This window comes from Larus michahellis, unplaced genomic scaffold (assembly GCF_964199755.1).
Source record: "Larus michahellis unplaced genomic scaffold, bLarMic1.1 SCAFFOLD_613, whole genome shotgun sequence".
NCBI lineage: Eukaryota > Metazoa > Chordata > Aves > Charadriiformes > Laridae > Larus > Larus michahellis.
Genome location: NW_027436192.1, coordinates 1 through 11,197, shown reverse-complemented (window position 1 = coordinate 11,197; position 11,197 = coordinate 1). Strand labels below are relative to the sequence as shown.

Genomic DNA, 11,197 nt, shown 5'->3' with positions numbered 1-11,197 from the left:
CCCCTCAGCCCGGCCGGTAGCCGGGGTTGACGGTGGTGGTGGTGGCGCTCCTGAAGAGGGGGTTGTCCTGGGGGGGGGGGGACACACACAGAGCGGTGAGTGGGGGGGGGGGAAGGTGTCACCCTGAGGGGGGGGGGGGGGGTGTGTGGCCCGGGTTTGGGGACACACGGGGACGGTCACCTGGTGCCAGCGGGCGTCCCGCCGGTCCCGCTGGAAGCGCCGGAATTCCCGCCGGTCCCGCAGCTCCAGCAGCAGCCGGTACGAGCCCAGGGCCACCAGCCCCAGCGTCACCGTCCCGGCCACCAGCCCGGCCACCAGCACCCCCCCCGGCGCCCCCGCCCCGCCTGGGGGGGGGGCGGACACGCAGCGTCAGTGGCTGGCGGGGGGGGGAGGGGGGGGGCAAGGAGCCCCCCCCCCCCCCCAACTAGCCATGGGGGTCCCGTGGGGGCGAGGAGTCATCCCCCCCCCCAACTGCCAACTGGCCATGGGGGTCCCATGGGGGGTGAGGACACCCCCCCACACCCCCCCCCACAGCTCACCCACAGGGTCCCATGGGGGCGAGGAGCCCCTCCCCCAACCAGCCATGGGGTCCCGTGAGGGCAAGGACACCCCCCCCCCCCCCACAACTGGCCACGGGGGTCCCGTGGGGGGCAAGGACCCCACCCCCCCCACCAGGTCTATGGGGTCCTTTGAGCGTGGGGGGGGTCCCACGGGTGTGAGCATCTTCCCCCCCCCCCCCCGCAGGCAGGGTCCTGTGGGGTGCAGGGACCCCCCCTTGGCCAGGGGTCCTGGGGGGGCAGGGGGGTCCTGGGGGGGGGGGGGCAGAGGGTCCCTCAGCAACCCACCCCCCCCCCGAAAAGGGGTCCCATGGGGTGCAGGGACAGAGGGTCCCCGGGGACACGGCCCCCCCCCGGGGGGGGGGGGGAACATGGGGTTCCCCCCCGGGGGGGCCATGGGGGTCCCCGCACTCACCCTGCTCTGCCCAGACGGTCAGTGTCACCTCCCCGTCCCCTTCCTCCTCCTCCTCCTCCTCGCCCCCCCGGGCCCCCCCCTCGATGAGGAAGAGGAGGGGGCGGCCGTCCTGGGTCCTCTCCCGGCACCAGCCGCGGGGGGGGCCCGGGGGGGCGCGGGCAGCAGGCGGGCGGTGACGCGGGCGCAGGGCCCCCCGCAGCCCCCCCGCCCCGAGGCCGCGCATTCGGCGCAGTCCCTGCGGACCCCCGGCCCGTCACGGGGGGGCCTCGGCCCCGTCCTTCCCCCCCCCGGACCCACCGCCGTGCGTCCCCCCAGCCCCCCCGGCCCCCCCAGTCCCGTGTCCCCCCTGTCCCCGGCTCCCCCCACCCCAGGTCCTCGTCCCTGTGCCCCCAGACACCCCGTGTCCCCCCTCCCCATGGCCCCAGTCCCCCCCATCCCACCCCTGTCCCTTGTCCCCACCCCTGTCCCTTGTCCTATCCCCGTCCCGGTCCACTGCCCCGTCCCATTTCTGTCCCTTGTCCCCATCCCTGTCCCCCGTCCCCATCCCATCCCTGTCCCCATCCTGTCCCTGTCCCCGCCCCCGGTCCCCATCCCGTCCCCATCCCATCCCTGTCCCTTGTCCCCTTCCCCATCCCGTCCCTTTCCCCATCCCATCCTTGTCCCCATCCCATCCCTGTCCCCATCCTGTCCCCGTCCCTGTCCCCCATCCCCATCCCGTTCCTGTCCCTTGGCCTTTTTCCCTGTCCCCATCCCATCCCTGTCCCTGTCCCCCTTCCCCATCCTGTCCCTTTCCCCATCCCATCCCTGTTCCCATCCCTTCCCTGTCCCCATCCCTGTCCCCATCCCGTCCCCATCCCCATTCCCATCCCTGTTCCATCCCACCTGTCCCCATCCCTGTCCCCATCCTGTCCCCATCCCTGTTCCTATCCCCATCCCATCCCTGTCCCCATCCCGTCCCTTTCCCCATCCCATCCCTGTTCCCATCCCATCTGTCCCCATCCTTGTTCCCATCCCCATCCCATCCCTGTCCCCATCCCACCTGTCCCCATCCCTGTCCCCATCCCGTCCCTTTCCCCATCCCATCCCTTTTCCCATCCCATCTGTCCCCATCCCTGTCCCCATCCCGTCCCTGTCCCCGTTCCCGTCCCCATCCCATCCCTGTTCCCATCCCATCTGTCCCCATCCCTGTCCCCATCCCTGTTCCTATCCCCCATCCCATCCTTGTCCCCATCCTTGTCCCCATCCCGTCCCCGTCCCCATCCCGTCCCCCCCGCACTGACCAGAGGCGCTGGCAGGGGGTGGCGCAGGAGGGGCAGTGGCCGCAGAGGGGTCCCAGGTAGCCGGGCTGGCAGTGGCAGGTGCCGCAGACGCAGCGCCCGCGGCCGCTGCACTCCCTGCCCCCGCGCAGGCAGCCCCCCCGGCCCCCCCGGCACCCGCAGCCGGGACCCTGGAAGCCCTCGCGGCACCGGCACGTCCCGCACACGCACTCGCCGCGCTGGGGGCCTGGGCAGGGGGTGCCACCGTCACCCCCCGCCACCCCCCCGGCACCGCGGGGCGGGCAGCACCCCCGGGGACGCGTGGTGGGACCCACAGGGACAGGGACGGGACCCCCCCCAAGGGACACGTGATGGGGACAGGACCCCCGGGGACGCGCGGTGGGACCCGCGGGGACAGGGACGGGACCCCCCCCGAGGGACACGTGATGGGGACAGGACCCCCGGGGACGCGCGATGGGACCCATGGGGACAGGGACAGGACACCCCCCAAGGGACATGTGGTGGCGACAGGACCCCCGGGGACGCGCAGTGGGACCCGTGGGGACAGGGACAGGACCCCCCCCAAGGGACACGTGGTGGGGACAGGACCCCCGGGGACGCGCGGTGGGACCCGTGGGGACAGGGATGGGACCCCCCCCGAGGGACACGTGATGGGGACAGGACCCCCGGGGACACGCGACGGGACCCGCGGGGACAGGGACGGGACCCCCCCCGAGGGACATGTGGTGGGGACAGGACCCCCGGGGACGCGCAGTGGGACCCGTGGGGACAGGGACAGGACCCCCCCCGAGGGACACGTGATGGGGACAGGACCCCCGGGGACGCGCAGTGGGACCCGTGGGGACAGGGACAGGACCCCCCCCGAGGGAACAGGGACATGAGATGGGGACAGGACCCCCCCGTGGGAGATGAGGTGGGGGTGGGACACATGGGGACAGGACCCCCCCCGAGGGACATGTGATGGGGACAGGACCCCCGGGGACGCGCAGTGGGACCCGTGGGGACAGGGACGGGACCCCCCCCAAGGGACATGTGATGGGGACAGGACCCCCGGGGACACGCGATGGGACCCGTGGGGACAGGGACAGGACCCCCCCCCCGAGGGACAAGTGATGGGGACAGGACCCCCGGGGACACGCGACGGGACCCGCGGGGACAGGGACGGGACCCCCCCGAGGGACATGTGGTGGGGACAGGACCCCCGGGGACGCGCAGTGGGACCCGTGGGGACAGGGACAGGACCCCCCCCGAGGGACACGTGATGGGGACAGGACCCCCGGGGACGCGCAGTGGGACCCGTGGGGACAGGGACAGGACCCCCCCCGAGGGAACAGGGACATGAGATGGGGACAGGACCCCCCCGTGGGAGATGAGGTGGGGGTGGGACACATGGGGACAGGACCCCCCCCGAGGGACATGTGATAGGGACAGGACCCCCGGGGACGCGCAGTGGGACCCGTGGGGACAGGGACGGGACCCCCCCCAAGGGACATGTGATGGGGACAGGACCCCCGGGGACACGCGATGGGACCCGTGGGGACAGGGACAGGACCCCCCCCCCGAGGGACAAGTGATGGGGACAGGACCCCCGGGGACGCGCGGTGGGACCCGTGGGGACAGGGACAAGACCCCCTCCGAGGGAACGGGGACATGAGATGGGGACAGGACCCCCATGGGGACAAGGACCCGCGGTGGGGACAGGACCCATGGGACAGCGATGCACAACGGGGACAGGACCCCACAGGGATGGGGGCAAGTGACAGGGACAGGACCCCCCCCCGTGGGACACCGCAGCAGGGACAGGGCCCCCCCAGGGCACACAGTGGGGACGGGGACAGGGACAGCGGGTGGGAGATGGGACCCACGGGGACAGGGGCGTGTGACGGGGACGGGACCCCACGGGGACGTGCCGTGGGGAGGGGACCTTCCAACCCCCCCCAGGGCTGGGAACCCCCAGGGTGGGCACGGCCCCCACAGCCCTCCCGTGTCCCCCCGTCCCCCCATGTCCTTGTGTCCCCCCATGTCCCCACGTCCCCCCGTGTCCCCCCATGTCCCCGTGTCCCCCCATGTCCCCGCATCTCCCCGTGTCCCCCCTGTGTCCCCGTGTCCCCCCATGTCCCCGTGTCCCCCCATGTCCCCGCATCTCCCCGTATCCCCCCTGTGTCCCCCCATGTCCCCCTGTCCCCCCATGTCCCTCCCGTCCCCATGTCCCCCCATGTTTCCGCATCACCCCCATATCCCCGTGTCCCTGTGTCCCCTCCGTGTCCCCACATCCCCCCATGTTCCCCCGTGTCCTCCTGTCCCCCCATGTCCCCGCATCCCCCTGTGTCCCCCCCGTGTCCCTGTGTCCCCCCCGTATCCCCGTGTTCCCCTGTGTCCCCCTGTCCCCCCATGTCCCCGCATCCCTCCGCGTCCCCATGTTCCCCCGTGTCCCCCTGTCCCGCCACGTCCCTGCATCCCCCCGTGTCCCCCCCATGTCCCCGCATCCCCCCGTGTCCCCCCGTGTCCCTGTGTCCCCCCGTGTCCCCGTGTTCCCCCGTGTCCCCCTGTCCCCCCATGTCCCCGCATCCCTCCGCGTCCCCATGTTCCCCCGTGTCCTCCTGTCCCCCCATGTCCCCGCATCCCCCTGGGTCCCCCCCGTGTCCCTGTGTCCCCCCCGTATCCCCATGTTCCCCCGTGTCCCCCTGTCCCGCCACGTCCCTGCATCCCCCCGTGTCCCCCCCATGTCCCCGTGTCCCCCCGTGTCCCCTCCACGTCCCCGTGTCCCCTCACCTCCGCAGGGCAGCCCCTCGTGCCGCTCGCAGGCGCTGCTGTCGCACTGGCAGTGGGTCCCGCTCAGCCCGGGGGGGCACTCGCAGGCCCCACAGACGCAGCGGCCCCTCCCGCTGCAGGGGGGCCCCGTGCTGTTGGGGGGCCGGCAGCCCCCCCCCCCCTCCACCTCCGCCTCGCACTCGCACCGCCGGCCCCCACGGCCCCCCGGGCACCTGCCGGGGGGGGCAGCCATGGTCAGCCCCACAGAGCCCCATCCCACCCCATGGACCCCCAAACCGCCCCATGGACCCCCGACCTGCCCCATGGACCCCCCCCGCCCCGGACCCCAGCCCACCCCCACCCCCCAGATCCCCATCCTGCCTCACATCCTGCCCCATGGACCCCCAATCCACCCCATAGAACCCCCCCCGACCCCAGCCCACCCCATTGCCCCCACCCCACCCCACGGACACCCAACCCTGCCCCATGCATCACCCCCTGCCCCCCATCCCAACCCATGGACCCCCTCCCCACCAGACCCCCATCCCACTCCATTGCCCCCATCCCACCCCCCAGATCCCCATCCTGACCCCCATCCCGCCCCCCAGACCCCCATCCTGACCCCCAGATCCCCATCCTGACCCCCATCCCGCCCCCCAGACCCCCATCCTGCCCCCCAGCCCACCCCGTTGCCCCCATCCCGCCCCCCAGACCCCCATTCCGCCCCCCAGCCCACCCCGTTGCCCCCATCCCGCCCCACAGACCCCCATCCTGCCCCCCAGCCCACGCCATTGCCCCCATCCTGCCCCCCAGATCCCCATCCTGCCCCCCATCCCACCCCCCAGACCCCCATCCTGCCCCCCAGCCCACGCCATTGCCCCCATCCCGCCCCCCAGATCCCCATCCTGCCCCCCATCCCACCCCCCAGACCCCCCCATCCTGCCCCCCGACCTACCCCATTGCCCCCATCCCGCCCCCCAGACCCCCAGCCTGCCCCCCAGCCCACCACATTGCCCCCATCCCACCCCACAGACCCCCATCCTGACCCCCATCCCGCCCCCCAGACCCCCATCCTGCCCCCCAGCCCACCCCATTGCCCCCACCCCACCCCATGGACACCCAACCCTGCCCCATGCACCATCCCTGCCCCCCATCCCAACCCATGGACCCCCCCCCCCACCCCATTGCCCCCATCCCGCCCCCCAGACCCCCATCCTGCCCCCCAGCCCACCCCACTGCCCCCCCGGCGCCCCCCGGCACCTGCAGACCCCGCAGAGCAGGTCCCCGCCGTGGCAGAGGGGGGCGCGGGGCTGGCGGTGGGCGCAGGGGCACCCGCAGAGGGTCCCCAGCTCCAGGCTCAGCTCCTCGGGCACCCCCAGCACCCGCAGCGACACCCGCTGCCGGGAGCCCAGGCACGCGCCCGCCCGCGCCCGCACCGTGAACGTCACCTGCGGGGACAGCGCGGCATGGGGGCACCCGTGGGGACACCCACGGGATGGGGGCACCGCGGCGTGGGGGCACCCATGGGACGGGGACACCCCCGGGGACATCCACGGGGTGGGGACAGCCATGGGACACCCACGGGATGGGGGCATCCATGGGATGGGGACACACACGGGGACACCCACGGGATGGGGACAGCCATGGGACACCCATGGGATGGGGGCACCGCGGCATGGGGGCACCCATGGGATGGGGACAGCCACGGGATGGGGACAGCCAATGGGGACATCCATGGGACGAGGACACACACGGGATGGGGACAGCCACGGGGCACCCATGGGGTGGGGACATCCATGGGACATCCATGGGATGGGGGCAGCCACAAGATGGGGACAGCCATGGGGACATCCATGGGATGGGGACACACAGGGGAGGGAGACACACAGGGGAGGGGGACATCCATGGGATGGGGACAGCCACGGGACACCCATGGGGTGGGGACATCCATGGGACAGGGACACCCACAGGACACCCACAGGATAGGGGCATCCATGGGATGGGGACACCCACGGGGACACCACGGGATGGGGGCACCCACGGCGACATCCATGGGATGGGGACAGCCATGGGACACCCACGGGATGGGGGCATCCATGGGATGGGGACACACACGGGGACACCCACGGGATGGGGACAGCCATGGGACACCCATGGGATGGGGGCACCGCGGCATGGGGGCACCCATGGGATGGGGACAGCCACGGGATGGGGACAGCCAATGGGGACATCCATGGGATGAGGACACACACGGGATGGGGACAGCCACGGGGCACCCATGGGGTGGGGACATCCATGGGATGGGGACACCCACGGGGACACCCACGGGATGGGGACAGCCATGGGACATCCATGGGATGGGGGCAGCCACAAGATGGGGACAGCCACGGGATGGGGACAGCCATGGGGACACCCACGGGATGGGGGCATCCATGGGACGGGGACATCCATGGGACAGGGACACCCACAGGACACCCACGGGATGGGGACAGCCATGGGGACACCCACGGGATGGGGGCATCCATGGGATGGGGACATCCATGGGACAGGGACACCCACAGGACACCCACGGGATGGGGACAGCCATGGGACACCCACGGGATGGGGGCATCCATGGGATGGGGACACCCACGGGGACACCCACGGGATGGGGACAGCCATGGGACATCCATGGGATGGGGGCAGCCACAAGATGGGGACAGCCACGGGATGGGGACAGCCATGGGGACACCCACGGGATGGGGGCATCCATGGGACGGGGACACACAGGGGAGGGAGACACACAGGGGAGGGGGACATCCGTGGGATGGGGACAGCCACGGGATGGGGACAGCCACGGGACACCCATGGGGTGGGGACATCCATGGGACAGGGACACCCACAGGACACCCACAGGATAGGGGCATCCATGGGATGGGGACACCACGGGATGGGGACACCACGGGGACATCCATGGGACAGGGACACCCACAGGGCACCCATGGGGTGGGGACATCCATGGGAGGGGGACATTCATGGGAGGGGGACACCCACGGGGACACCCACGGGAGGGGGACACCCATGGGACGGGGACACCCACACCCATGACATGGGGGACACCCCTGGCGTGGGGGGGACACCCCCGGCAGGGTGAATGGGGGGACGGGGGGGGGACAGACAGAGGGGCCGGACACAGGGACACGGGGACAGGGGACACGGGGACAGGGACGGGGCAGGATCAGCTGGCGCCCGGTGGCTCTGCCACCCCCCGGGGGTGCCCGTGTCCCAGCGCTGTCCGTCCCCCCCCCCCCGCGGGTCCCCCTGTCCCACCACTGCCACCCCACGGGGCCGCGTCCCCCCCCGTGTCCCACTGCTGCCCCCCCCCAAGCCCATGCCCCCTCCATGTCCCCCCGTGGCCCCTCCATGTCCCCTCCATACCCATGTCCCCCCCTCCATGACCCCCCCTGCCATGCCCATGTCCCCCCTGTGCCCCCCCATGTCCCCTCTGTCCCCCCCCATGTCCCCTCCATACCCATGTCCCCCCCCCATGACCCCCCCTGCCATGCCCACATCCCCCCTGTGCCCCCCCTGGCCCCCTAATGTCCCCCCAGCCCCTGAACCCCCCCACGCTGTGCCCCCCCAACGTCCGTGTCCCCCCCCCCCAACTCTGCCCATGCCCCCCCCACGCCCCCCCCTATATCCCCCAATGTCCCCCCCATACCCCTAAATGTCCCCAGCATGTGTGTGTGTGTGTGTGTGTGTGTCCCCACACCCCCCCGCGGCCCCCCCCCCCCCGTCCCCCCACCTCCTGGTTGAGGCGGACGCCGGTGCAGAGGCCGCCGTGGGGCTGGGGGGGGCCGGGGGGGCCCCCGCAGTGGGACTCGTAGCTGAGGCTGATGCCGGGGGGCAGCGGCGAGTGCTGCAGCTCCACCCGCGACGAGAGGCTCTGGGGGGGGGGGGGGGGGCAGGGGGGGGACACCCATGGGTGTCAGCACCCACCGACACCCCCCCCGGTTGGGGGGGTGGTGGGGGGGGCACCCAGCCACCCCCCCCATGTCCCCCCCCCCCCCAACCCCACCACAGCTCCAGCATGGCTGAGAGGCTCTGGGCTGGGGGGGGGGGGCGGAACTGGGGGGCACCCACAGGCATCAGCACCCACCGACCCCTCCCCCGGGGGGGCACCCACACCACGCTGGGGGGGCACCCAGCCCACCCCCCACCCCCCCCCGCAGCTCCACCATGGCTGAGAGGCCCGGGGGGGGCACCCACGGGTGTCAGCACCCACTGCCCCCCCCCCCCCCGCGGGGGACACCCCCCTGCCCCCCATGTCTCCCCCCCCCCCGCAGCTCCATCGTGGACGAGAGGCTTTTGGGGGGGGGTGGTGTGGGGGGGGGAAATCGGGGGGCACCCACGGGTGTCAGCACCCACCGACCCCCCCCGGGTGGTGGTGGTGGTGGGGGGGGGGGGGCACCCAGCCACCCCCCCCATGTCCCCCCCCCCCCCCCCAACCCCGCCACAGCTCCAGCATGGCTGAGAGGCTCTGGGTAGGGGGGGGGGGGGGACGGGAATTGGGGGGCACCCACGGGTGTCAGCACCCACCGACACCCCCCCCCCCCCCCCACCCACACCCCCGGGGGGGTGCCCCCCCCCCCCCCACACCGTGTCCCCCCCGTGTCCCCCCCCCTCCTCACGTCGTAGGCGTCGGCGATGAGCTGCACCACGTTGCTGGAGTCCTCCCGCAGCTCCCCCACCACCGACCTGGGGAGCAGGCGGCTCAGCTCCTGCTCGGGGGGGGGGGGGGGGGGGCAACAGGGTCAGGGGGGGTCCCCAGGACACCCCCCCCCCCCCCCCCCACCCCCCCCGGACACCCCCCCCCCCCCCCCCTCACCTGGTAGACGGGCAGGGTGGGAGCCGTCACGGCAAAGATGGGCTGGATGTTGGTGGCCGCCAGGACCTGGGCCAAGTGTCCCACCGAGGGGTAGTCCTGGGGGGGGGGACACACACACATGGTGACACGGGGGCTGTGGGTCGTGGGGGGGGTGTGTGTGCCCCCCTCCCCCCCCCCCGCCTCCTCCCCGGACCCTCCCCCACGACCTACGTCCCCCCATGTCCCCCGCTCCCAGGTGTGTCCCCTCGTCCCCCCTCGCCCCCCGTGTCCCCTCGTCCCCAGGCGCGTCCCCCTGTCCCCCGTGTCCCCATCATCCCCCATGTCCCCCCACTCCCAGGTGTGTCCCCCTGTCCCCCTGTGTCCCCTTGTCCCCCTGTGTCCCCTTGCCTTCATGTCCCCCCGCTCCCAGGCATGTCCCCCACATCCCCCGTGTCCCCCCACTCCCAGGTGTGTCCCCCTGTCCCCACGTCCCCCCGTCCCCTGTGTCCCCCCACTCCCAGGTGTGTCCCCCTGTCCCCCATGTCCCCCCGTCCCCTGTGTCCCCCCACTCCCAGGTGTGTCCCCCATGTCCCCCCATCCCCTGTGTCCCCCCACTCCCAGGCATGTCCCCCTGTCCCCCGTGTCCCCATCATCCCCCATGTCCCCCCACTCCCAGGTGTGTCCCCTCATCCCCAGGTGTGTCCCCCTGTCCCCCTGTGTCCCCTTGCCTTCATGTCCCCCCGCTCCCAGGCATGTCCCCCACATCCCCCCGTCCCCTGTGTCCCCCCACTCCCAGGCGTGTCCCCCTGTCCCCCACGTCCCCCGTCCCCTGTGTCCCCCCACTCCCAGGCGTGTCCCCCTGTCCCCCACGTCCCCCCGTCCCCTGTGTCCCCCCACTCCCAGGCGTGTCCCCCTGTCCCCCGTGTCCCCCCGTCCCCTGTGTCCCCCCACTCCCAGGCGTGTCCCCCTGTCCCCTGTGTCCCCCCGTCCCCTGTGTCCCCCCACTCCCAGGTGTGTCCCCCTGTCCCCCACGTCCCCCCGTCCCCTGTGTCCCCCCACTCCCAGGTGTGCCCCCTCATCCCCAGGTGTGTCCCCTTGTCCCCCTGTGTCCCCTTGTCTTCATGTCCCCTCATCCCCAGATGCGTTCCCCTGGACCCCTTGTCCCCTTGTCCCCCCACTCCCAGGCGTGTCCCCCTGTCCCCCATGTCCCCCTGTCCCCTGTGTCCCCCCACTCCCAGGCGTGTCCCCCTGTCCCCCGTGTCCCCATCATCCCCATGTCCCCCCACCCCCAGGTGTGCCCCCTCGTCCCCAGGTGTGTCCCCTTGTCTTCATGTCCCCTCATCCCCAGATG

At 72.9% G+C, this 11,197-nt stretch overlaps 1 protein-coding gene across 1 annotated transcript; it reads right to left on the bottom strand.

Moving 5' to 3' along the window:
- Window positions 1–4: 4 nt before the first annotated feature.
- Window positions 5–9,987, bottom strand: LOC141737090 (integrin beta-7-like). Its single transcript, XM_074571706.1, is given in 10 exon segments — window positions 5–67; window positions 181–344; window positions 973–1,101; window positions 1,104–1,207; window positions 2,253–2,475; window positions 5,022–5,233; window positions 6,261–6,448; window positions 8,785–8,925; window positions 9,671–9,760; window positions 9,868–9,987. Coding segments are annotated over 10 exon segments (1,434 nt in total).
- Window positions 9,988–11,197: the final 1,210 nt, after the last annotated feature.